Source organism: Salminus brasiliensis, chromosome 17 (assembly GCF_030463535.1).
Source record: "Salminus brasiliensis chromosome 17, fSalBra1.hap2, whole genome shotgun sequence".
Taxonomy (NCBI): domain Eukaryota; kingdom Metazoa; phylum Chordata; class Actinopteri; order Characiformes; family Bryconidae; genus Salminus; species Salminus brasiliensis.
Window position 1 is genome coordinate 34,565,625 of NC_132894.1, and position 25,000 is coordinate 34,590,624.

Below are 25,000 nucleotides of genomic sequence, written 5' to 3' on the forward strand. Positions count from 1 at the left end.
ATCTGAGACAATGCTGTGGATATTAAAGGGGAATTTCACCAGAGGCAATACTGAATGTGTGTTCTGCATCTCCTAATGCATTCTGGGAGCATCCAGAAGTGATTCTAACATAATTACAGCTTTATACTCCATATTAAAATGAGCGTACTGGTGTAATGTACTGGAATACGTTGTCAACATATTGCAATCTAGTGAAAAAATCAATATATCGTTATACGTTATGCCGCTGAACCTCAACCCTGTTACATCACTGTTTATCCTGAAGCTGAAATGGACTGATCCTCCGATATGCAGGTAGATACGACTGACCTTGGTCATTTGGTCATTTTGCCAGTATCACTTTTTTTACTTGGATGGACCAGTTTAGATGCCTCGTAGATGCTTACCTGACCTTCAACATGCAACTGAATCTGTATTAGATGCAGCTGAACTCTAAGCTGGATGTAAATGACAGTCTAATGAATGCACCTAACCGTAAGCCTGGATTAAGGGTTAGATTTAAGGTTTAGGTTAGAGTTAGGGTTCAGGGATGATTCTAGGGCAAGGTTATGGTCAAGGGAACTTACAGTTCAGAAGGTCAGGTCAGCATCTACAAGGCATCTACACTGGACCATCCAAGTAAAGTGATACCACATAGCCACACACCTGGTGTCTGAGTATATATCTGCTGTAATAGTACTGCAATTGGGTCACTCATTTCCCTAGGTCAAAGAAAACTACCACCACCATGCTTTGGAGGTTCTGGTAAGGCCACGCCCCTGGATGGGGCTTTTGAAATAGGGGCCAGATTCCAAACTACTAAAATGCATTGTTAAAACCAGCTTTTCCAGGAGACTTATCTGTTAAGAAGGTGCTGGAAAACATTTCTTGGCATGATTATGAACAGGGAGGGATTCTTAGGTATTATTTTCATTCCTTGAAAAAAATGTATATGTATTAATAAATGTAAGTGTATTCTGTTGAGATGACATGTTCTTTTAGGAGCTGTGCCACAGTAAGGAAGGTTATGTATAATTTTGCCATTTATTATATATATATTTGTATTTTTTTTTACTGATAAGCAAACAGCACTGAATTGCCCTCACGGTAAACGGTCATGAAATGCACCAATTGCTGACACATATACACACACAGCTTGTTTACTCATAGTAGAGAAGTACTGTCAATAGAATAGGACTCTCCAGAGCAGATAATGAACATGACCCTATTGGCACCATGCTGCCTAATGCCAGGCGTGGGCTAGAGGGGTTATGGAAGTATTGGTGGTTCAGTGGTAGAATTCTCGCCTGCCAGGGAGATCTGGGTCCGATTCCTGGCCAAGGCAGCGGTTGCCAACTTTCGTGCTTGCTACAGCAGCACATATACTAAAATTGGAACGATACAGAGAAGATTAGCATGGCCCCTGCACAAGGATGACACGCAAAATTGTGAAGCGTCCAATCTTTGTGGACCCCGAGTGGTCCCTGGGACTAAGGCACTGTCACTATGATCAGAGGGTCACTGGTTCAATACCCAGCATAGCAACCATGCCAGCACTCAAAAAAGCTAGAGGGGTCTGATCCATCCAATAGTTTTGGGATAAGTTGAGAAGTTGTCGAGAGGTTTTGGTTGATGAGGTGGGGTGGTGATCATCATCCAACATCCTGACCTCACTAACGCTCGTGTATGCAATCAAATCCTGACTGCAACGCTTCTGCAAAATCTAGTAGAAAGCCTAGAGACAGTTACTCCAACAAAAGCAGGATCAGCTTTTTGTGGCATGATTATGAACAGGGAGGGGTATTATTATTATTATTATTATTATTATTATTAGGTATTCCTTAAAAATATATGTATTAATAAATGTATGTGTATTCTGTTGAGATGACATGTTCTTTTAGGAGCAGTGGCACAGTAAGGACGGTTACGTATGATTACGTAACGATACGTTTAATTTATTATACATTCATTTGTATTTTTGTACTGATAAGCAAACAGAATTGTCTGAATTGCCCTTTTAAGGACTGGATATGATCTTCACAAAAAAGAAATAAACGCCTCCCTGTACAACTCATGTCATGATTGCATAACTGTATTACTATTACCAGAGGGTTAATAACGCTTGCATCTGCCAGACCTGCGGTCATATGACTTAAGTGGATGGACAGACCATGTGGAATTAAGCACACATTAAAAGAAGCCTGGCAGGGGATTTTTACCTCTCATGCTGAAAGGGAAAGGATTAGGATTAGACTGAGATGCAGGTGCTCCTCACGAGTTCTGCAGCCTGTTAGCGCCTTAACTGCCTCACGAACCAACAGGAGTGTAGAGAGGAGCACGTGGGCCAGGGCTGCCATGGTCCGGCACGTGGACAGCACCTGGGTACATCCAGCACTCATTAACCATGGACGAAACAAGGTGCCCGGGTGCTCGGAGGTAAAACTCCTCATTAGTACAAACTTGAAACCTGATGTAGCGTGTCAAACAAAATGCTTTATTTAAGTTATTGATTAGACTCTATTGGATATTGGCCCAGGCTTTCAGGGATTAGACTAATAATGTAATGTAATAAACAGGGAGGAATTATTGGGTATTATTTTTATTCCTTACAAAATGTATGTATTAAGAAAATATGTATTTTGTTGAGATGTTCTTTTAGGAGCTGTGCCACAGTAAGGAAGTAATAATGATGCCATTATTAACTAATAATATAAAAAAGGCTATATAATCACTGCTCTCCGAATCAATACGGAGTAATTGAGTCAGGCTTGAGCTCATTGTTATCAGAGAGCTCCATCTAGTGGTGGATTATGTGCTACTACATGAGCAGGATCTTTCATTCACAAGTAATGACTGTACCATCATGTACAACTTGTAATAAATGTGTGAAGATGGCAATACAAGCAGCAATAAACAGGAAACATCTCCAATAAGGCATTTTTGTCATTTGTAGTGTAGTGTATTAAAATGTGCATATTTAGTAATAATTTGTACTTATTTACACTACAAATTATTACTAAATCTGCACATTTTAATACACAGTTATTGTGTAATTTATCATATCAGGGGGAAAACATCAAATGTGGACCATACAAAGGCTTAGGGATGTATCAAGTTACTTTCGTTGCCCACCCCCCTGAATCCGAGTCTCTTAATGCTGAGTATCTCTCGATACCAATCTGATCTGATCTTTGTGTTTATATAAGCATAAGTATACGCAATCCAGCTCCACAGCTTAAATCAGATGAGCTGCTGCAGATCCGTTCAGTAAAACCCCTTTATTTTCAGTATCAGATTCTATAATCAGACATTCTGGACTGATTGATTTAGTGTTTTTGATTGGATAAAATGTAAACAAAAAAAATCATCATCATCAAAGATCATGTGCCGGTAGGCAGACCCTTTGAGTTAGGCTCCTGAGTGACCCACCTGTGACCAGAGCCTCCTCCCTCCCCGTGTCACTTTCGGCCGGCTGGCGGATGTTCCACTTGGTCAGAGGCAGCGAGTTGATGTCCTCCAGGCTGTTCAGCCGCAGCATGTCCATGTGGCTGCTGTTGGTCAGGTACTTCGGGATGAAACACACTTTTCCGCTGCTGAACATGTGCTGGACGATGGCCTCGGTGTGCACCTCGTCAGACATGTTGAGAAACACGGCCACGCGCTGGCTGCTCTTGTACCTGGGGTGTTCAAACAGCTGCAGACACACAGGAGAAGACTTTTATCTTACCATATAATAACAACAACAACAACAACAACAATAAGAATAATAATAATAATAATTCAGTTAATAAATCACTGTTGCGTTTACAGAGGTCACCTCATGTGTGTGAATATTACATATTACTTATATATTATATACACACACAAACACACATACATATATATGCACACATACAAATGCTATATATAAATATAAATAACAATTACTATTATAATTAATGTTAATAATAATATAACAAATCATTTTAATTCATAATAAATACTTTTTTGCATGCAAGCGTTTTTTTTGCCCATTAGAGAAAAATCTATGCTGTCCAATAAAAAAAACATGTATCTCCATTTATGTCCGTTTTTAGTTTTCTCCATTGTTTAAACCCTGGAGCTGCTTCTGTACACTGTGTAAATAATTGTGAACGACTGGACCAATAGAAATGCTCTAAATCACCTGAAATAAACCACATATTATCTACCAGACTTTACAAAACCATAACGTCTCATTCTGAAGAGAGAAAGCAGTGAGATCTTGTCGGTGAGATAGTCTGAAGAACAGAGCTCGGTTCCTCCAGGGTTCTCCTGGACGCCCCAGTCCAGTCCAGCCAGCACAGCGTGGAGGATGTGTTCAACTCCATCATCATCATCAGCAGCAGCAGCAGCAGCAGCAGCAGCTCACCTGATTCACCATCATTAAGCCCTGATTTACCACCAAACCAGGTGTTGATCTGAGGAGAACTCTAAATAACACTAGACTCCATGAGGAGAACTCTGGAGATGTTCTAATGATGAACGCAGTGATGGAGAACCTCCACCACTTTCTGTAGGAGTATTTAATATTTAATTATTATTATTTTTAGTATTTTTTAAGGTTAAAGCAAGGCTTTTGGAAGTTTGCAGGCATGCTGACCTGCTCTGTTGACTCAGCAAAGCAAAAAAAAAAAAAACCCCAAAAAAACACAGGGGTCTGATAAGGTCAGCACATACTGGCTGGCCCACTGCCCTGCAGTCCAGCCAGCCTGCAGCATTAGGGAGGCGTGCAGGGTGTAGCTGGTGTCGCTGCAGGAGGACAGCAAAGGAAAAGTAGCGAGTCAAGCAAGTCCTTCACCTTCTGAGAGACAACCAGTGACTGGCGAGCTTTCTCCTCCTCGCTCAGACCGGACACTCTCTTCTTCAGCTCCTTCCTCAGCGCGTGCTTGGCCGCTCGCAAGGCTGTCATGGCTAGCTATGCTAAGCTAATGCTACAAAGGCAGCGACAGGAACGCAGCTATTGCTGTTCTGGACGAGATGTCAGTAAACAAGCTCATAGAAATGCCCGGCCGAAGCACACGGCTAATCATTAACCTCCACGTCTGGCCTCATGGGCGCACGGTAGCGGCTGGACACGCCGGACCCATGCGGGCTCCGTGTGAGCTTCGACTCGGGCGACGCTCCAATCCGCAAGCTAGGGCACTTCTAAGGGAGCACCCACGGCCGCCATGTTGGACTGTTTTCCCAAAACAGCAGCAGCACGGTTTTATATGAGTATTAAATGAGTGGACTAACACTAATAGGTTTATAATTATAGATATAATTATGTTCTGGTGGCATAAATGCATTAATTAATTCAGTATTTTAAGTTTATTATTTTATAGATTTTTAATTCCCCCCCCCCCAAAGATTTGGATTACCCCTGTCCCTAATTATAATTATTAAAAACTAAGTTTAATTATTCCTGACAGTGGAAGTCCAGTGGAAGTATGCTAGGCTATGGTTAGCATTTAGCCTAGCATGGATACACACTCGCGCGAGTCCAGTGCCCTCGCTTCCTCACACACTGCTTAACAAACCTGGGAAGTCTTAGAAGACTAAAAATGAATTATTTAGTGTGTTTTAAATGATAATGGTGATATAATGACTGATAAATAAAGCTCAAAATGATACAAACCGTAACTTAAACGATCAGGCCTGGCCAGCTCAGCCAACTGTCCCACAGCCATCTTCAGCGGGAATTAAGTTAAATCCCTCATTTAAACAAACCAAGAATTTATCGCCAAGGATATGATGCCCTTCAGAGCAGTGGAAAGAACCGAGAATACCGTGATACCGATATTTTCTGAGATGCTTATCGTACCGTGAAAATCTCATACCGTTGCAGCCCTACTGCCAGTCCACCTGCAGTCGAACCTGCAGCTCCAGGTCTTAAACAGCTGAAACTGAGGCCTGGTCCAGTGTTAGGACGTGGACGTGGACGTGGACGTGGACTCTCTCGTTGTAAAGAGCTTCTGCTGTAGGAAACTGTCCTCACAGCATTCCCTTTTAATTAGGAGTTTCTCAAAGGACAGAGCAACACTTTTATGAGGTCATTATGTCCTCCTTCATTAAGTGTCTTCTTAAGTGTCCCAGACGTTATAATAGGAATCTGAATGAGCAATGAAATCCTGCGGTGCAGAGTGCCTTAAGAGATAAGATAAGATAGTCCTTTATTAGTCCCACAGAGGGGAAATGATCAGTGTCACTGCAGAAAAGGGATAGCAAGACACTCAGATGCAAAAACGTAGAAAAATTACCACTATATACACAATATAAATAATAGAAGTAAAAAAAAAAAAAGCAATAACAATATTATTTACAGATTATTTACAGATAACAATATTATTTACAGATTATTTACAGATAATATTATTTACAGATTATTTACAGATTATTTACAGATAACAATATTATTTACAGATTATTTACAGATAATATTATTTACAGATTATTTACAGATAACAATATTATTTACAGATTATTTACAGATAACAGTATTATTTACAGATTATTTACAGATAACAATATTATTTACAGATAACAGTATTATTTACAGATTATTTACAGATAACAAAATTATTTACAGATTATTTACAGATTATTTACAGATAACAATATTATTTACAGATTATTTACAGATAACAGTATTATTTACAGATTATTTACAGATAACAATATTATTTACAGATTATTTACAGATAATATTATTTACAGATTATTTACAGATAACAGTATTATTTACAGATAAAAATATTATTTACAGATAACAGTATTATTTACAGATTATTTACAGATAACAAATTATTTACAGATTATTTACAGATAACAATATTATTTACAGATTATTTACAGATAATATTATTTACAGATTATTTACAGATAACAATATTATTTACAGATTATTTACAGATAACAGTATTATTTACAGATTATTTACAGATAACAATATTATTTACAGATAACAGTATTATTTACAGATTATTTACAGATAACAAAATTATTTACAGATTATTTACAGATTATTTACAGATAACAATATTATTTACAGATTATTTACAGATAACAGTATTATTTACAGATTATTTACAGATAACAATATTATTTACAGATTATTTACAGATAATATTATTTACAGATTATTTACAGATAACAGTATTATTTACAGATAAAAATATTATTTACAGATAACAGTATTATTTACAGATTATTTACAGATAACAAATTATTTACAGATTATTTACAGATAACAATATTATTTACAGATTATTTACAGATTATTTACAGATAACAATATTATTTATAGATTATTTACAGATAACAATATTATTGATAGATTATTTACAAATAACAACATCATTTACAGATTATTTACAGAAAACAATATTATTTATAGATTATTTACAGATTATTTACAGATAACAATATCATTTACAGATTATTTACACAGTCCCTACACTGATTTTATGTAGATAACTGGGTTGTAAATATATAAATATTTTGCATTCGCTGTTTAAGCGTAATTGACTAACAGACTAGCTGCAAGTTGGTAACCAATGACTTTCCAAAAAAGGTTCCCTAAAAAGTCCCTTTTTTTCCCCACAATCTTCGTAATTTTTCAGTTTTTAGTTTTTTCATGTTACTCAAAAGTCCTGGACGTTTGCTGCCTGTACTGTTACTACTAGGCCTTTGTACCATTACAAATTATTAGTTAATGGATGTCAATAAAAACAATGGAAAATCTGGTGTTTTAAAACTTTTGACTGGTAGTGTAGTTTTTTTATATTCATGTTTAGGCCATTGTAAAACAACATTTTAGGCATCAGACATATCATTCATAACCTTTTGGGGTGATAGCTTTCGGTGATGGAGCTTTCATAAGCATTTAAGGTTCCGGGCGCCTGGTTCCATTCACCTCCACCGTCCATCATTCTGACTTTTGCGTTTTTCGAGAAGCATTGCAGCCAATTTCACACCAAACCACTTTTAACTAATTGCTTTACGCCTTAATGAAAAATTTAGGCAGATTTCTTATGATGGGGGAAATCCTCTTTAAGGCTAGCTAAATTTGAGGGGGGTTGTTGAGAGACAGCCACAGACTCAGGAGGACTTCCTATTTTCTGCAAAGCTAGCTAAAGTAAGCCTGGATGGATGGAAACTGTGAAAATGAGGAGCTGCAGTTTGGGACATGGTCCTAGTATGACGTAAACAAGCCCCTGTATGACGCCAGATATTACAGGAGGGGGTGGGGGGGTGGGGGGGGTGTGACAGCAGTGACAGACAGGCAGTTTCTGGGTGGGGGAGCTGCTGAAAGCCGACATTAGCCCTAAATAGTCTTTGATCAACCATCTAACAGTGATATTTGTCTTTTTATCTTCAGTTTTGCGCGAAATTGACGAAAATTGGGACGAAAGAAGTCTGAGAGGGGTGAGTTCAGCTCAAAAAACGACACCTAGACGTGGCCAGCTACCGCGTTTAACCTCACAGACACTCATTAAACCCATATTCGCTCATATTATTGATAATTATCCTATTTAATGTTCTAGATATCCCGCTTTTCGTAGACTAACGACATAAACAACCAGCAGCAGCTGAGCAGCAGTTCGGTTCACCTCTAGCCATGTCCGCTTAGCTATAGCTAATTTAAGCTGACTGGTGATTATAGCTGCTAATTACGCTGTATAATCACCCCTGGTTCTAGATAATAAACAGACTGTGGTGCACAGGCTGGGGGGATGTTGTAAACAGCGCCGTTTTCGGGACTAAAACTCCTCCAAGACGTTCCCTTCAACTCTCTGGAACTTAAACTCATGATTGACGCAGCGTTTGGCCAATCGTGCAGTGCCGGTGGGCGTGGCTTGGCAAGGACTGGCCAATGCTGTTGGAGTGTGGGCGGGAGTTAGGTCAGCGCGTTAGGTCTGGATCTGGCTTTAGAAATTTGGTTTATTAATTTTTCGTGTTCGTTTTATTAATAACGCAGCTCTGCAGGAGACGGGGGGGGGGTTCAGGTAAGCTGGTGTTTTATACTGGAATATTTCTGTATTTTTATTTGTATTTTCATTTGCATTTTGACAGGATGTTGTTGTTGTTGTTGTTGTTGTTGTTGTTGTTGTTGTTATTGTTGTTGTTATTGTTGTTGTTGTTGTTGTTGTCACAACAGGAGCAAGCTGATGTTTAACATGTAAACTGTGTAGCTGTATTTTTACATCAACTTTATTAAATTAATAATCAGCATCTGCTTTAAAATGAGTTAAAAAAGGTCTGGTGATAAAAAGTTAAGTAGATTAGAGATCTCAGTGTTGTCTTGTTGTCTGAGGTGCCACTTTTGTAGTGTAGATTATTGTCTGCAGAATGTTTTGGACCCCTAAACAGTGGGTTTATAGGAGGCAGTAAATATAGAGTTATACTGTGCACTAAACTCAGACTGCAGTGTTTCTAAAGCCTGTCTGCTCAAAAGCAGTTTACATTGTCTATTTACATCATAAATAGTTTAATACATAATAAATAAGTTTACTATGTCTATTTACATCCAATTACCATACTTTACTATCTGGCTCCCAGGCAGAGCCGTAAGATCTACTATATATAGTATGATATATGATACTATATGATATACTGTGATATATATATATATATATATATATAGATATACCTCTCTCTCTCTCTCTCTCTATATATATATATATATATAATCTTATTTGCAATTATAGAAACATTGCAGTGGTGCAGTATAGAAAACACACACACACACACATATATATATATATATATACACACACACACACACACACACATATATATATATATACACACACACACACACATATATATATATATACACACACACACACACACATATATATATGTGTGTGTGTGTGTGTGTATATATATATATATGTGTGTGTGTGTGTATATATATATATATGTGTGTGTGTGTGTGTGTGTATATATATATATATGTGTGTGTGTGTGTGTATATATATATATATGTGTGTGTGTGTGTGTGTATATATATATATATGTGTGTGTGTGTGTGTGTGTATATATATATATATGTGTGTGTGTGTGTGTATATATATATATATGTGTGTGTGTGTGTGTGTATATATATATATGTGTGTGTGTGTGTGTGTGTATATATATATATATGTGTGTGTGTGTGTGTATATATATATATATGTGTGTGTGTGTGTGTGTATATATATATATATGTGTGTGTGTGTGTGTGTGTATATATATATATATGTGTGTGTGTGTGTGTATATATATATATATATATATACACACACACACACACACACACACACACATATATATATGTGTGTGTGTGTGTGTGTGTATATATATATATATGTGTGTGTGTGTGTGTGTATATATATATATATATTTACATATATCCAGTAGTTTGGAATCTGTTTTCAGATGGTTAGCTAGTAGTAAGGAACAGTGGATTAGGCTCACCAGAAACCTTTATCTGTACCTGACCCCCCATTGAGTCTTTTTCAAATAATTAATAATAAATATATTAATTTAATACTAAAACTTGTCTTCATTTTTAATAATATTTGTAACTGTTTAGGTTAAAATAATCACACAATGTCATAAAATAAAAGTTAAAACTCAATACTTAAGTACTTGTATATTGTTTTTTTTCCCGCAAATACAAGCATTAGACCCCCCCCCCCCCTCCCCCTCCCGCCCAGCTAAAATTTTTAGCCGTTTTAGGTTAATATAATATTATTGATTGAAATAAAAATATTGATTTAAAAAAATAAATATCCAGATGCTTTCTGTTTTAAAAGGGACACATCGCAATGAGAATACTTTGACAAAAAAGTATGTGAATGAGTACAGCTAATACTAAAGCCCCACACACTAGCCCCAAGCTAACACACTAGCCCCAAGCTAACACACTAGCCCCAAGCTAACACACCAGTGCTACCCTAATACTCTAGCTACAAACTAACACACTAGCCCCAAGCTAACACACTAGCCCCTAGCTAACACACTAGCCCCAAGCTAACACACTAGCCCCTAGCTAACACACTAGCCCCTAGCTAACACACTAGCCCCAAGCTAACACACCAGTGCTACCCTAATACTCTAGCTACAAACTAACACACTAGCCCCAAGCTAACACACTAGCCCCTAGCTAACACACTAGCCCCAAGCTAACACACTAGCCCCAAGCTAACACACTAGCCCCTAGCTAACACACTAGCCCCAAGCTAACACACTAGCCCCTAGCTAACACACTAGCCCCAAGCTAACACACCAGTGCTACCCTAATACTCTAGCTACAAGCTAACACACTAGCCCCAAGCTAACACACTAGCCCCTAGCTAACACACTAGCCCCAAGCTAACACACTAGCCCCTAGCTAACACACTAGTGCTACCCTAATACTCTAGCTACAAGCTAACACACTAGCCCCAAACCAATACTCTAGCCTGAAGCTAACACACTAGCCCCAAGCTAACACACTAGCCCCAAACCAATACTCTAGCCTGAAGCTAACACACTAGCCCCAAGCTAACACTCTAGCCCCAAACCAATACTCTAGCCTGAAGCTAACACACTAGCCCCAAGCTAACACACTAGCCCCAAACCAATACTCTAGCCTGAAGCTAACACACTAGCCCCAAACCAATACTCTAGCCTGAAGCTAACACACTAGCCCCAAGCTAACACACTAGCCCCAAGCTAACACACTAGCCCCAAACCAATACTCTAGCCTGAAGCTAACACACTAGCCCCAAGCTAACACACTAGCCCCAAGCTAACACACTAGCCCCAAACTAATACTCTAGCCTGAAGCTAACACACTAGCCCCAAGCTAACACACTAGCCCCAAACTAATACTCTAGCCTGAAGCTAACACTCTAGCCTGAAGCTAACACACTAGCCCCAAGCTAACACACTAGCCCCAAACCAATACTCTAGCCTGAAGCTAACACACTAGCCCCAAACCAATACTCTAGCCTGAAGCTAACACACTAGCCCCAAGCTAACACACTAGCCCCAAACTAATACTCTAGCCTGAAGCTAACACACTAGCCCCCAGCTAACACACTAGCCCCAAACCAATACTCTAGCCTGAAGCTAACACACTAGCCCCAAGCTAACACACTAGCCCCAAACCAATACTCTAGCCTGAAGCTAACACACTAGCCCCAAGCTAACACACTAGCCCCAAACTAATACTCTAGCCTGAAGCTAACACACTAGCCCCCAGCTAACACACTAGCCCCAAACCAATACTCTAGCCTGAAGCTAACACACTAGCCCCAAGCTAACACACTAGCCCCAAACCAATACTCTAGCCTGAAGCTAACACACTAGCCCCAAGCTAACACACTAGCCCCAAACTAATACTCTAGCCTGAAGCTAACACACTAGCCCCCAGCTAACACACTAGCCCCAAACCAATACTCTAGCCTGAAGCTAACACACTAGCCCCAAGCTAACACACTAGCCCCAAACCAATACTCTAGCCTGAAGCTAACACACTAGCCCCAAGCTAACACACTAGCCCCAAACCAATACTCTAGCCTGAAGCTAACACACTAGCCCCAAGCTAACACACTAGCCCCCAGCTAACACACTAGCCCCAAACTAATACTCTAGCATGAAGCTAACATGCTAACACACTAGCCCCAAGCTAATACTCTAGCCTGAAGCTAACACACTAGCCCTACTCTTACACTCCGGCTACAGTTGAACACTCTAGCCAGAAGCTAACACTAGCTAACTCTAACCAAGCTAAATCTAGCCACAAGCTTAGTTAATCTTAGCTTAGCTTAATTAAGACTATTTTTATTTGGCCTTTTTTAAAACACTGATACTGCATTAATCGACCTCATCCAGGACAAGAAACGAGACGAGCTGTCGTCATCGCAGAGTAATTAAGCAGAGACCAGCGGGGGCCAGAACCGAGGCCGAGACCCGCATGTTTGGCCGGCAGCGCTTGGGGATTGCTGGGTCGCTGGTGCGCTGGCTCCCCTCTCGGCCTCCACGGCTGATACTCCGGTCCAGGAGCTTGGTGTGTAAAGCTGCCGAGCTCCGTAATCCCTCCGTTTCTGTGAAGCCTCTCGAGCAGCATGCTGGGTGCCAGTGCCAAACACATGGGGGTTTTTCTAAAGCTGGTCACAGGGCAGCCCATGTGAGTGTAGCTGAATGACAGGAGCTGTAGCTTGGTGAGTAACGATATGGCTCTTTATGCTCTGTTTGGACCAAATTTGGAAGCTTTAGACATCAGTGCGGCTGTGTTAGGTGCTTAAACAGTGACCTAGCTGCTCTTTGTGCTGATATAGGACTTGATCTTCAGGTCGTAGCATGTTGGGCCATGGGTGCTTTATTGGAGCTTCGTATTAGAAGAGCTTAAAAGGGAGCTTCTCATTTTTCAGTGGCCTGATTTTCTCAGTAGGCCTGATTCAGGTGGGTCCTCACTTCTGGGTTTGGTTTAAGAGACTATTTTGCCTGGAGAACTTCCAAACTAACGGAAAACACCACATGAATGACTCCCAGCCAATAGTCACTGGGCTTATTTTTGTAGGAACATCTGCTCTATAGGTGGACTTTGTGGTCCTGTGGTCCTGTGGTTTACACCTACTGACTGTAGCCCATCTATTGCTGCACAGCTGATAATGACAGTGGAGGTGGACCACCATGGGACCACTGCTGAGCAGATATGAGTATTGGGTAATGCTCAAAGAACTCTAGGACAAAGCCCAACAGACGGATGTTGGCAGCCCATAAACTTCACCACCTGCCCAATATTCCCTAATAGTCCCCCTACCCCCCCGTATGATGTCAAAATAGCTCTGGCCCATCGAGGCACTCCATAAGGACTCCATAAGAGCTCTGAAGGCGTCCCGTGGGATCTGGGACACCTAGACGTAAGCTGTTGTGAGCATACCGAGCATTGATGTTCTGACCCAGCCGTCTAGACGCCACGGTCTGGTCCCCGCTTTAACACCTTCAGCCTGTTATGTAGATCAGAACCTTGACCGGAGCCACTGGAACCATCAATGTCATCAATGTCAGTGGTTTTAATGTTATGGCTGATCAGTGTAGGGACTAAACTAAGCTGCATGTGACTAAAATGCATTGTTTCAGTGATGTGTTAACCGTCCGCAGGGTGCACTAGTGGACTGTGCTGGTTGAAAGCAGCAGGGAGGAGAGCGGAGGCAGCGAGCAGAGAGTCAGATAGAGCTGGACGATGACAAAGGAAGAAGAGTTGAGTGTCATTCAGGGCTGATTCTGTGAAGTTCCACTATTACACAACTTTAATAGCAGGCAGGAAACTGCCCAGTCCCTCCAATAAAGGCATTTTCAAGCTTTGCAGGAGGCTGGAGAATCTCACTAAACCTATTAAACCAAGCGTCTAATCAAGCGTCTGATCAGCCTACCTACATTTCAGTGGAAGTGCCTTATTTTTGTGAACGGTCACACCGTTAGCGTATTATTACTATTGTTATTACATTGTTATATAATCGGCCACATGCGCTATGGTAAGAACTCGCATGTGTTATTGATTACTGTCATCAGAAAATCCTTTACTGCAGTCATGTCACAGTACCTAGTGCTGTAGGCTGTGATGTAAATTGATAAACTTGATATTTATCTCTAAAAACGTAAAAACATGATTAGTAAACAACATTTAATCCAGCGAAAAATTATTAACTTTCATACTCCCCCAATTAAAATTGATTTTAGTAAAAAACAGAGCTGTGAGCTACAGTTTCTCATTGGACTGAATGGAAATGTGGTCCAACCTCAGGATAGGTCACAGTACGGTTCACACCACGGTTTGGACCTCACAGTTCGGTATGAGCCCCGATTGGTCAGTCACTATAATCAGAGGATCGCTGGTTCGAATCCCGGTCATGCTGCTAGCCATAGAGAGAGGGGGGGGGTAGGTTGCACTCTCTCCCCACATTGCTTCCCTGCAAGCTGGGCGTCGGAGGGGGTGTATGTTGGTCCGCCCTGACTAGTGTCGGCATCGCTAGCAATAGGGAGTATGTACAGGTTGGGTAATTGGCGAAGAAATGGGTAAATTGACAGGCATAAAATAATAATTTATTAATAATAATAATTTAATAAAAAAATAATAACATCCCAAATTCCAGAGATTTCTTCTCAATTTAATAAGAACACAGTCATGCAAGTTGCAGTTGTTCCTCCTAGTGCTGTATAGCGCCCCCTAAGCTGCTACAGCTGTGTTCACACTCCACCATGAGTTGAAATAAGGTGGACCAAGATCCCATCAACTTCCCCAGTATGCTGCCAAAATAGCTCTGACCCATCGAGGCATGGACTCCTCAAGACCTCCACATTTTAAAGCAAGGCCTTGATTTTTAAAGTAACTGGACACTTTAAATGTATATACTACAGTATATATTACAGTTGAGCTGAACCCTCAAACGAACTCGGGCCAGTTCTGTGAAGCTGTGGCTTCATAACGTCAGATTTGTTCACGTGATCATTCTTTTCCCAGCTTACGGACTGTTCCTCAGGATTTACGTGGTTTATTTCAAATATTTAGCGACTAAAGTGTCACCAGTTTGTTTCCACGTTTTGAGCTGGACATTGTTCTGTCTTTGTCTCAACCACAGGAAGGACATGGCTCAGGAGACCAACCAAACCCAAGTGCCTCTTCTGTGTGCCACAGGCTGCGGCTTCTACGCCAACCCCCAAACCAACGGCATGTGCTCCGTCTGCTACAGAGACTTTTTACAGAGGCAGAACGGCAGCGGCAGGGTCAGCGACCCAGGTCAGATGCTGTCTTCACAGAACCACCGTCCAATACCTCTCACCCTACTGGATAGACTTACGTAGATTGGACTGTCAGTCATGTTTACACTAGACGTTTTAGGCCCCTAATCCCGTTATTCTAAACCCGTGTCTCTCAGCAGTGAGAGAGTTTCTACTGTAGAAGCTCCAGATCTCCTCAGAACAGATAAAGCAGGTGAACATAAATCCAGTAAAAAGGAGAAACAAGAGCTTCTCATTCTGAAGAAAGAAAGTAGTGAGATCTTGTCGGTGAGCTAGTCTGAAGAACAGAGCTCGGTTCCTCCAGGGTTCTCCTGGACGCCCAGTCCAGTCAGCACAGCGTGGAGGATGTGTTCAACTCCATCAGCAGCAGCAGCAGCAGCTCACCAGCAGCTCACCTGATTTACCATCATTAAGCCCTGATTTACCACCAAACCAGGAGTTGATCTGAGGAGAACTCTAAATAATACTAGACTCCATGAGGAGAACTTTGGAGATGTTCTAATGAACCAACACCACTTTTTCTATTGACTGACTTTAGTACTGGCTCTGATTCAATACCTTTGTCCATAGAAAGTCTGCACCAACTTCAGAGCTGTGTAGCTACACTACACGAACAAAAGGTCCAGGGAAAGGCTTTCTACTAGATTTGGAAGCTGCATTGCCGTGAGGATTTGACTGCATTTAGCCACAAAAGCATTAGTAAGGTCAAGATGTTGGATGATGATCACCACCACCCCCACCTCATCATCTCCAAGTCTCCAACACTCTGCTTCCTCAATAACTGCAGAGCTCCAGACCTATTGCTGCTGTTAGAGCTTATAGCAAAAGGGGGGCAACTGGAATGTCAAAAAAGGCTCCTGTAGGTGTCCCAATACTTTTTTTAAATTTTTTTTATGGATTTTTATGCAGTCCATATAGTATATTTATTTCTGACTAATTGAGAAGACCTGCTTGGTGAAACCATAGACAGTGTGTGGCTGATCACTATCATCTTAGATGGCTTTTACCCAAAACCCAAAGACCTGAGGCTTTAGTAACGATTTATTAGTACCGTTTATTGCCTATAAATTTTGTGTGTATATCTAAATCAACTTAGCTGGAGGCCTGATCCTCAGACTGTAAATTCTGTCCTGTCCTCTGTTTCCTGCAGCGTCAACTAGCTTCAGCGCTTTTGGGGAGTCTCTCTCAGCACAGTCCGCCACAGTCACGCCGGCGTCCTCACTAGAACAAAACAGGTAATGCGCACTCCCACTCTCCTCATTTATCCTATTTCAAGGTTGATTTCATCTCAATTTCAGTCCCAGACCTTGCAGAGAGGCGGTCTCTGACCTTGCCGTGCAGAATTGATCGGTTTACCTCCTCACTCCACTGAATAGCCATGAAATTAAGCCCACACCTTTTCAGCCTAGTTGCCAAGTCGCCGCCGTCATCATCTGACTCACTTTGTCGGGTTTTGGCTGAAACAGAAATCCGATTTGCACAGTTTTCCACTTACACAGAGGTTCGGTTGATCAGACAGGGCATGTTTGGCTTCTTGTCTAGTCCGTGTGGAGACGTACTGCCAATAGAATAGGACCCTCTGGAGCAGATAAGCATTAACCTATTGACACCATGCTGCCTAATGCCATGTGTGGGCTAGTAGAGGGGTATATAAAGCCCCCCAGCATTGAGCTGTGGAGCAGTGGAAGAACTGTGTTCTCTGGAATGATGGTGAAGGAGCTCCATCCAGTACTTTTGGGATTAGTTGGGGCGTTTGACCTCACTACTGCTGTTGTTGCTTAATGCAGTCAAATCCTCACAGCAATGCCCCTCCAAAATCTAGTAGAGACAGTTACTCCAATGGTGTAGTATCGCTTACTGGCCAGTAGAGGTCACACCAACCACCAATTTTGAAATTTTATTTATCTGAATTTCTTTCCCCAGTCAAAGCATCGTAACTCCAGTAGAAGCACAAGTGGAGCAGCCTTCAGGAGAACACCAAGACGAACTAAAACCAGAAGAAGGAGCAGGTAGAGTATCTTCACTTCATAGGGTACTCGGTTCTCCGTGTGGTCCTCTTTATCTCAAAATGAGATCTCAGACCACTTTCTATTCACACCTCCTGGTTCCTGCTCCTGTTTTAGTGCTCAAACCATGAGTGAACCCTGTTGAGAGACCTCTTCATGAAGTTCACACCACAATTCACACCATACATAACTCCTTTGGAACTCCTTTTGGACCCTGAATCTCAGGTCTTCATCAAGAGCCATGAACTAGCTGGTCTGAGCCAACTTCAGGAGGTGCATGCATCTACCATGTACCATACTACTGGGTCACATGACCACAAGGGGGGTACAATGCCTTGAAAAGACCAAATTGCAATAATTTATGCCGTACTGGAGAATTTATTTATGGCATTAATGGCATTTCATGGCATGGTGTAGCGCAGCATAGTCACCCAGACCAGTCACCAACCCCGGTCTCCCACATGGTGTGGCAGCTCACTGGCAGGTAGTAGTGGTGCTATCCATCACGCCACACCAGCCACTTTCTCATACTGCATGTCCTGGACTTCTGTTGGGCACGTCTAGTAGAGGAGAGGAGAGCCTCTGTCCACTCCGGTCATTCTGACGCAGCTCCTTCACCAGCTGGCCTCTCCAGCTCCGAGCACTGGAGCAGTGGCAGGTTATGGAGGGTGCTGTGACACAGAGGGACAAAAGTTCAGCAGGATTCCATAGAAACGGCCTCGCTGCGTCGTCCCACGCACCCTCCCTTTTAGCATCTGTTTGATTTGAGAGCGGTCCAACAAACAGACAAAGTTCAGTGGAAAGACTAAGAAAGACACTTTTTTCTTTCTTTTCCTGATGAAGACAGCAGTGAGAATATGATTGTACTCTGCACGGAAATTCACTCCATTCCAATGCATGCTTAATTTCCACATGAATTCAAGCTCGTTTCAGCTGTAAAACCTCTCTAGCTTCCTCGCTTCTCTCCTCTCCCTCTCTTTAATTCTCCCTCCATCTTATCGGGTGTGTAATGACAGGAAGACTGGCTTGGGCGTCATCATGTGCCTCCACTTCCTGAATCCATCGTTTTGAATGAAACGCCCCCTAATTTCATGACATTTCATAAAAATCTGAAGCAGCAGTGGCAGTAATGTATACATTTATACATTTATATCTGTAAATATTAGATATGTAATTTTATTTTGGTTTTGGGGACATCACCATGTTTTTTTTCTGCAGCTTAGCTTACATGTCATTACTTATTTTTATTTATTTATTTTTGTTAATACCCTTAAACTGAAAGAGCAGGTGTCCCAATACTTTTGTCCAGATGATGTGTGTGAATATATATTCATATATACACATATAAATACTGTATTTAAGTGCTTTACGTAATGATTGCTGAACTGGCTGGGTCCCAAACTGCACTCGTCTACACTTCACTCACTGCTTTTCTGTTTAGTGTGGGTATGTAGTGGTTTATGGAAGGTGAGGGAAATCCTTGGCATTTAGCTGACGCTCTTCTCCAGAGCGACTAAGAAGGTTACTCCATTGGGCCAACACAGTGTTAGGAGTCTTGCCCAAGGACTGTAATTGGTCTCCCACTTGGTGTGGTATCGCTGACTGGCAGGTAGGGGTGTTATCTGTTGCGCCACACCAACCAAAACAATCATATTTCTCCATAATGTGAATCTGGCAGTTGTTCTTAATATCAGAATTTCATGATGAACGGACCAATAGAAATGCTCCAAAATGACTTGGATTAAAATATTTTTACATTCTTCTTCACCCACCACAACAAACTCCTTTAGAACCTCCATTTCCCTTGATTTGGGCCTTTAAAGTTATTACTTCAGGCCTATGTGTGTGTGTGTGTGTGTTTGTGTGTGTGTATGTCAGGTGCCTCCAACAGTGCAGCGGTAGCTAGTGTTCAGGAGAACTTCACCAGGGGTCAGTTGTTAGGGTCGTTTGGGTCAGTGGAAGATCTAGTTAAGAGAGGGAAGAGGAAACTGGACGAGGCTCTTCAGCTAGATGGAGACAGCGGTGAGTGTAGCATTAACAGGCCTATCCTTCACTAGCAGCTTCGCTAACGTGAGAGAGTCTAACGAAGTTAAATGAAATGATACACTATTTACCCCAGATCTAAACAACCAGCCAAACAGCCAAAAGTTTACTTCTGCAGGTTAGCACTGGAGCTATGATGCTAAGTTAGCCGGCCAGTGGTGTTAACCTCTACCCCACCGCATTAGCATTGTGCTTGCCGTTTTATTAGGAGCGTTTCGTAGTGTCCTGATCTGGCCGAACACACTAGCAGCTAGGAGAACTGCCATTCATCAATGTCTTTACAGGTCAGACACTAGAGGGCGCTCCTGAGAGTCCAAAATGAGAGTTCTTTCGGAGCTTTTTTAACAGAGCAACATACTTGACCCCTGCTGTCCGATCCCAGTTTTGGGGCTTCTTTAATTAGTCTTACCTGCATTAATAAAGTCAGTACAAACTGCTTCACTCAGCCGGTTAGCTGATTAGCTGGCCAGCCAATCAAGTCGCAGCATCTAAGTTCCCAATATATATATAAAGTTCCTAGTAGGTACTTTCTTTTTCACCAGATGAAGTCCAGTGCATACTTCTACTTTCCAAAATTGAAGGAAATCCTGCAGGAATGGTTAAAAACTGATTTATTTTAGTTTTTTTCCAATTATTATTATTATTATTATTATTATTATTGTTTTTTATTATTTGAGAGCTGCATTGTGGACTCTAGTTTCTTCTAGTGTCATGTTTCTGATATGTCATGGTCTCAGTCTTCAATAAAAACGCTATGCTAGATACTACGATACAGAGCAGTATGCAGGATTGTATGGAATACATTCCCACTGATATAATGGATAATAATAGATAATTCACGAGTATTTTACGATGCTCTCCGCAGCCCCAGGATCAGATGTCTCCGTGCAGTCCTCCTCCACTGAAGGAGACAACTCCAAACCCAAAAAGAACCGCTGCTTCACCTGCCGCAAGAAAGTGGGCTTCACCGGTAAGAAAGACTCCATCCATCCAGCCTGACTTTGACTCTGTTTATTTTCACCATCAAAGAGCTGCAGGCTGTTTACCAGGTCCTGGTGAAATACCGTTTACCTGTGTGCTCCACCTGAACCTGCAGTCATTCCTTTTAAATGAGAGCTGGTGAATCTGATTTTCTGGTGGCAGAAGCTCAGAGAAGAACCTCTTTTGGTTCTGTAAAGACCTGTGTTGGTAATAGAGACGCTCTTTTCTAAAATGAGAAGGTTCTTTATTTCACACATCTGCGTTACCAACTAGGTTCTTTAGAAGCTTTGAATGGTAAAGAACCTGTCTGTCAAGTGAAGGTTCTTCAGACCTGTAAGAGGTTCTTTACACTCTCAAATCGCTGCTACTAACCTGTTCCTTACATCAAGTGAAGGTTCTTTATACTTTTAAAATGTTCTTTACACTCACACATCTCCATTACCACCATGGTTCTTTAGAACCTTTACATTAGTAAAGAACCTGTCTGTCATGTGAAGGTTCTTCCAGCCTTTAAAAGGTTCTTTACATCTACACATCTCTGTTACCAACATGGTTATTTAGAACCTTTACATTGGTTAAGAACCTTTACATCAAGTGAAGGTTCTTCCAACCTTTAAAATGTTCTTTACATCTACACATCTCTGGTACCAACATGGTTCTTTAGAACCTTTACATTGGTGATTAACCCTAACATGAATCGAAGGTTCTTCAGATCTTTAAAGACATTTTAAGAGGTTCTTTAAGCTCATTCATCTGTATTACCAGCATGGTTGTTTGGAACCTTTATATCAAGTGAAGGTTCTTCAGACCTGTAAAAGGTTTTTTACACTCACACATCTTAATTACCAACCTGGTTCTTTAGAACTTTTTCATCAACTGAAGGTTCTTCAGACCTATAAAAGGTTCTTTACACTCACACATCTCTGTTACCAACATGGTTCTTTAGAACCTTTACATTGGTGATTAACCTTAACATCAACTGAAGGTTCTTCAGATCTGTAAAGTTCTTTATGCTCACACATCTGGTTCTTTAGAACTTTAACATCAACTAAAGGTTCTTCAGACTTTTAGAGGGTTCTATACACTCACACATCCCTATATATCCTTTTATTTTTAGGAGTACAGGGAAAGTTCTGCTTATGCAGACGACTCAAGGCCTGAACGGTACCGGTGAACGCCTCCCAGTGACGTTCTGGAGTTTGGGTGTGAAATCTGTATCTGTTATCAAACCTCGTATCTCCAAAACAGCAGCTTTTGGAAGTCAATGTAGAACGATTTTACTCCCCCTAATTTTGGAGAATTCCTATTGGTCCATTCATCATGAAATTCTGATCATAAAAGTGCAAATATATAACCCCCTCATGTCCGTGTGTTCCAGGCTTCGACTGCCGCTGTGGCAATGTGTTCTGTGGCGTCCACCGGTACTCCGACGTCCACAGCTGCACCTACAACTACAAAGCCGAAGCTGCCGAGAAAATCAGGAAGGAAAACCCGGTCATCGTCGGGGAGAAGATTCAGAAGATCTAAGCTTTGGCTTGTGATGGACAAGCCCGAACCTTCTCCCCCACCCTCTTTTATTTTTACCCCCCTGTCACTCCCCAACCTCCAAAATCTCCCACCGGGACTCCCACCAAACAATACAACCGTCACAGACGCTTCACGCAATCATGCACGGCTGACTGGAGCGCATCTTTGCATTGATTTCTCAACGTTCTCTCGGAACGTCGCTCTGTGTGAAAAGTTACAGACGTTTATATTTAAATCATTTAATTCTCTTTTAATTTGAGTTTCTGTTTAAAGCGGTGAGACTACTGGAGGGGCTGGGCTTTTCTGGAGTGACTGTAGCTGAACGCCGCCGGTTAGATGAGTGTTATTGTGTCTTTTGCGTATGTGTTTGTGTGTGTGTGTGTGTGTTCTGGTATTGAAAGGAAGTGAAAATCCTGTTTTTGCCTCAGTTAGCTTTGACCTGTAAATGTATTCTGTTATAAAAGGGGTATATACTCGATATTTCAGGATGGTATGAGTGCACCTGTGAGAATATGCAAATGTATAAATGTGAGAGTGTGTGTGTGTGTGTGTGTGTATGCAGTTCTGGCTCTGTCTCTGGAGATTGTTGACTAATATGATTGAGCTTCGTTATTGGCTGTGGTATATTTTTTTATGTATTGCTGTAGCTTATTTAAGAGCGTGAAAGCGTAATACAGTGCTTTATTGATAACAGAAAAATCAAGAAATTAATAATTTTACAGTCCAGTCAAGTGAAGGTTCTTTACACTTTAGTTGTTTAGTAGTTTTTCATTCAAATTTCAAATTAATACTTAAATAATGTATTTTAGACAGAAACTACACTCATATTTGAACTTCTGGACGTTTAATCATCTTCATATGATCGAGACTGAGAGAGATGGAGGTGATGTAACGAAACTCAATGACACAAATGTCAAATTATTTGTAAAATTTTGTTAATAGAAATGTCATATTCCTGTGAGGAACAAGGAAGAAGTTCAAACCCCCCACATTTATTACTCCTTCAAATGTGCACAATCAGCTGCAGGTGATCAGAACATGGTTGGAGAGGGTTATTCTGGAGGAGTCTGGGGTCTTATTTAAACCTCAGACGTTTAGTCTGCTCTGATCTGGATTGATGGTTGAAGTGAGGGGTGAAGAAGATCACCATCATGGCCAGATCCAGAGAGCTATCTGAGGCCTTCAGAAAGAAGGGTGGAGATGCAGAGGAGTCTGGGAAGGGGTTTAAAAAGATCTCAGAACAGTCAGAAATCAGACCTCTTCCACTGTCCACTACATTATTTACCAGTGGAACAGCTGACCAACATGGCCAGGTCATCCCGTCCTAGCAAGTTCAGCCCAAAAGTTGAGTGGAGAAGACTCCAACAGTCCTAAAATGTCATCATTGTAGCAGGGAGCTCTCTCTTTCCACAGTTGATGGCAACGTACAGCATCAGAACCATCAGAACGAGACCAGACGAGTCTGATCTTCATGAGATGCGAGCAAGGAGGAATCCCTTACTTTAGGGAAAGACTGAAGTTTGCCAATAAACACCTAAAAAATCAGTGTCTCTGGGCAGACTGACCCTCGAGTCTTGCCCCAACGTCCTGTTTTACACTCATTAGATCAGACTTATCTGATTAGACTTGAAACAGAGCCTTACGTTTTCAAACACCCAATGCCAAAACTTTACACTCTCAGGACATGTTACTGGGACACGCTGGTCCTAACGGGCCTTAGACACCCTTTTAATTCAGCTACTACATGGTGCACATACTTGAATAATCTCCATATATTAAAAAAAGCATTGTCATTAAATGGGGGTGGGGGGGGGGGTCTGTAGAGCAGCCATACATAACCCCAGGATTACCCTTCCCAATGTACCTTTGGGAAGAGCTGGAGTGGCGGAACATCGTCCAACATCAGTACCTACCTGACCTCGTGACCTGATGCTCTTCTCTTGTGAGGCTGAATGCAATCAAATCATTCTCACAGTAATGTCCCTGGTCACATCTGGTGTTTGCTGGTGTGACTGCAGCAAAAGTGGACAAACTCACTTTTAATACCCTTGATTTCCAATGAAAGCTGGAGGAGCAGGTGTCCATAAACTTTTGGACACATTGTGATGATGGCACGGTATGTTGGTTTGGCCAAATTGCAGAATTGTTTTGCATGTAGTTCAACAATAGACCCTCCCGTCATTTGACCAGGGGTGTCCAAACTTTTGCAGAGGCATGTGTGGTATATTATAAACATCTTATGATCATAAGAGGTCATGAGAAGGAGCCATTTATGCTGAGTCATTCCCAGCCCTTTTTACCACTTTTTATTGGGCGCACATGGAGAAGGGAGGATGCCTGAGAGCGCGTTTGATTGGCCAGCACCCGTGCTACTTTTCCCACACCCGTTTTCAGACCAGCCACGCCCCCCTCCCCCCTTTTCCACTAGGAGTCCCTGGAAGTAAGAAACTGCCTGTAAAGTATGCTCTACCAACCAATCCCAGAACTGGCAAGGGAGGGCATGCTGTTGGCCAATCCCAGTGCAGGGGGCAGGGCACTATTAGCCAATCACAGCCAGTCAGGAGGCGTGTCTTGGCTGAAATGAGGTGGGGAAAACCATAAAGCCAGTAGGCGGTAACTTCATATGGCTGCAGTGGAGCACATCTGGAAGGGCTTAGCTGTTTTGCTGTTGGTGACTCTGAGAAGTG

The 25,000-nt window shown here is 41.5% G+C and overlaps 3 protein-coding genes and 1 non-coding gene across 7 annotated transcripts in view; 3 read left to right on the forward strand and 1 right to left on the reverse strand.

Moving 5' to 3' along the window:
* Positions 1-5,109, reverse strand: part of mthfs (5,10-methenyltetrahydrofolate synthetase (5-formyltetrahydrofolate cyclo-ligase)) — an 11,701-nt gene extending 6,592 nt beyond the window's left edge. The window contains exons 1-2 of the mRNA XM_072660567.1: positions 4,799-5,109; positions 3,409-3,673 (exon numbers count right to left, since the gene is read on the reverse strand). Coding sequence (XP_072516668.1) covers positions 3,409-3,673; positions 4,799-4,909 — 376 coding nt within the window. The 5' untranslated portion in view covers positions 4,910-5,109. The remainder of the gene's footprint in view (positions 1-3,408; positions 3,674-4,798) is intronic.
* LOC140538638 (U6 spliceosomal RNA) lies at positions 1,341-1,447 on the forward strand. Its single transcript, XR_011977798.1, has one exon. It is a non-coding gene; the product is annotated as a U6 spliceosomal RNA (small nuclear RNA).
* Positions 5,110-8,272: 3,163 nt separating the features above from the next.
* Positions 8,273-23,027, forward strand: zfand6 (zinc finger, AN1-type domain 6). 4 transcript variants are annotated; one of them, XM_072660124.1, is made up of 7 exons: positions 8,273-8,406; positions 12,847-13,175; positions 15,597-15,754; positions 16,907-16,991; positions 17,680-17,765; positions 20,671-20,775; positions 22,165-23,027. In XM_072660124.1, the coding sequence occupies exons 2-7, from the start codon at positions 13,156-13,158 to the stop codon at positions 22,311-22,313; spliced, it is 603 nt and encodes a 200-aa protein (XP_072516225.1). In that variant the 5' UTR covers positions 8,273-8,406; positions 12,847-13,155; the 3' UTR covers positions 22,314-23,027. The 4 variants fall into 4 exon arrangements, with proteins under 4 accessions (XP_072516225.1, XP_072516227.1, XP_072516228.1 ...); XM_072660126.1 differs by lacking the exon at positions 12,847-13,175 and adding an exon at positions 14,119-14,217; XM_072660125.1 differs by lacking the exon at positions 8,273-8,406 and adding an exon at positions 14,119-14,217 and having other exon boundaries at positions 11,957-13,175.
* Positions 23,028-24,948: 1,921 nt separating this feature from the next.
* Positions 24,949-25,000, forward strand: part of fah (fumarylacetoacetate hydrolase (fumarylacetoacetase)) — a 17,418-nt gene continuing 17,366 nt past the window's right edge. The window contains exon 1 of the mRNA XM_072660476.1: positions 24,949-25,000. This exon is cut by the window's right edge and continues 107 nt beyond it. The gene's annotated coding sequence lies outside the window, so the exon portion shown is untranslated.

Coding starts and splice junctions, on each gene's coding strand:
- zfand6 (XM_072660124.1), top strand. CDS start 13,156: ATGACAGGAGCTGTAGCTTG. Junction 15,755..16,906: donor CGGCAGGGTCAGCGACCCAG/GTCAGATGCTGT, acceptor TGTTTCCTGCAG/CGTCAACTAGCTTCAGCGCT. Junction 17,766..20,670: donor AAAACCAGAAGAAGGAGCAG/GTAGAGTATCTT, acceptor TGCTCTCCGCAG/CCCCAGGATCAGATGTCTCC.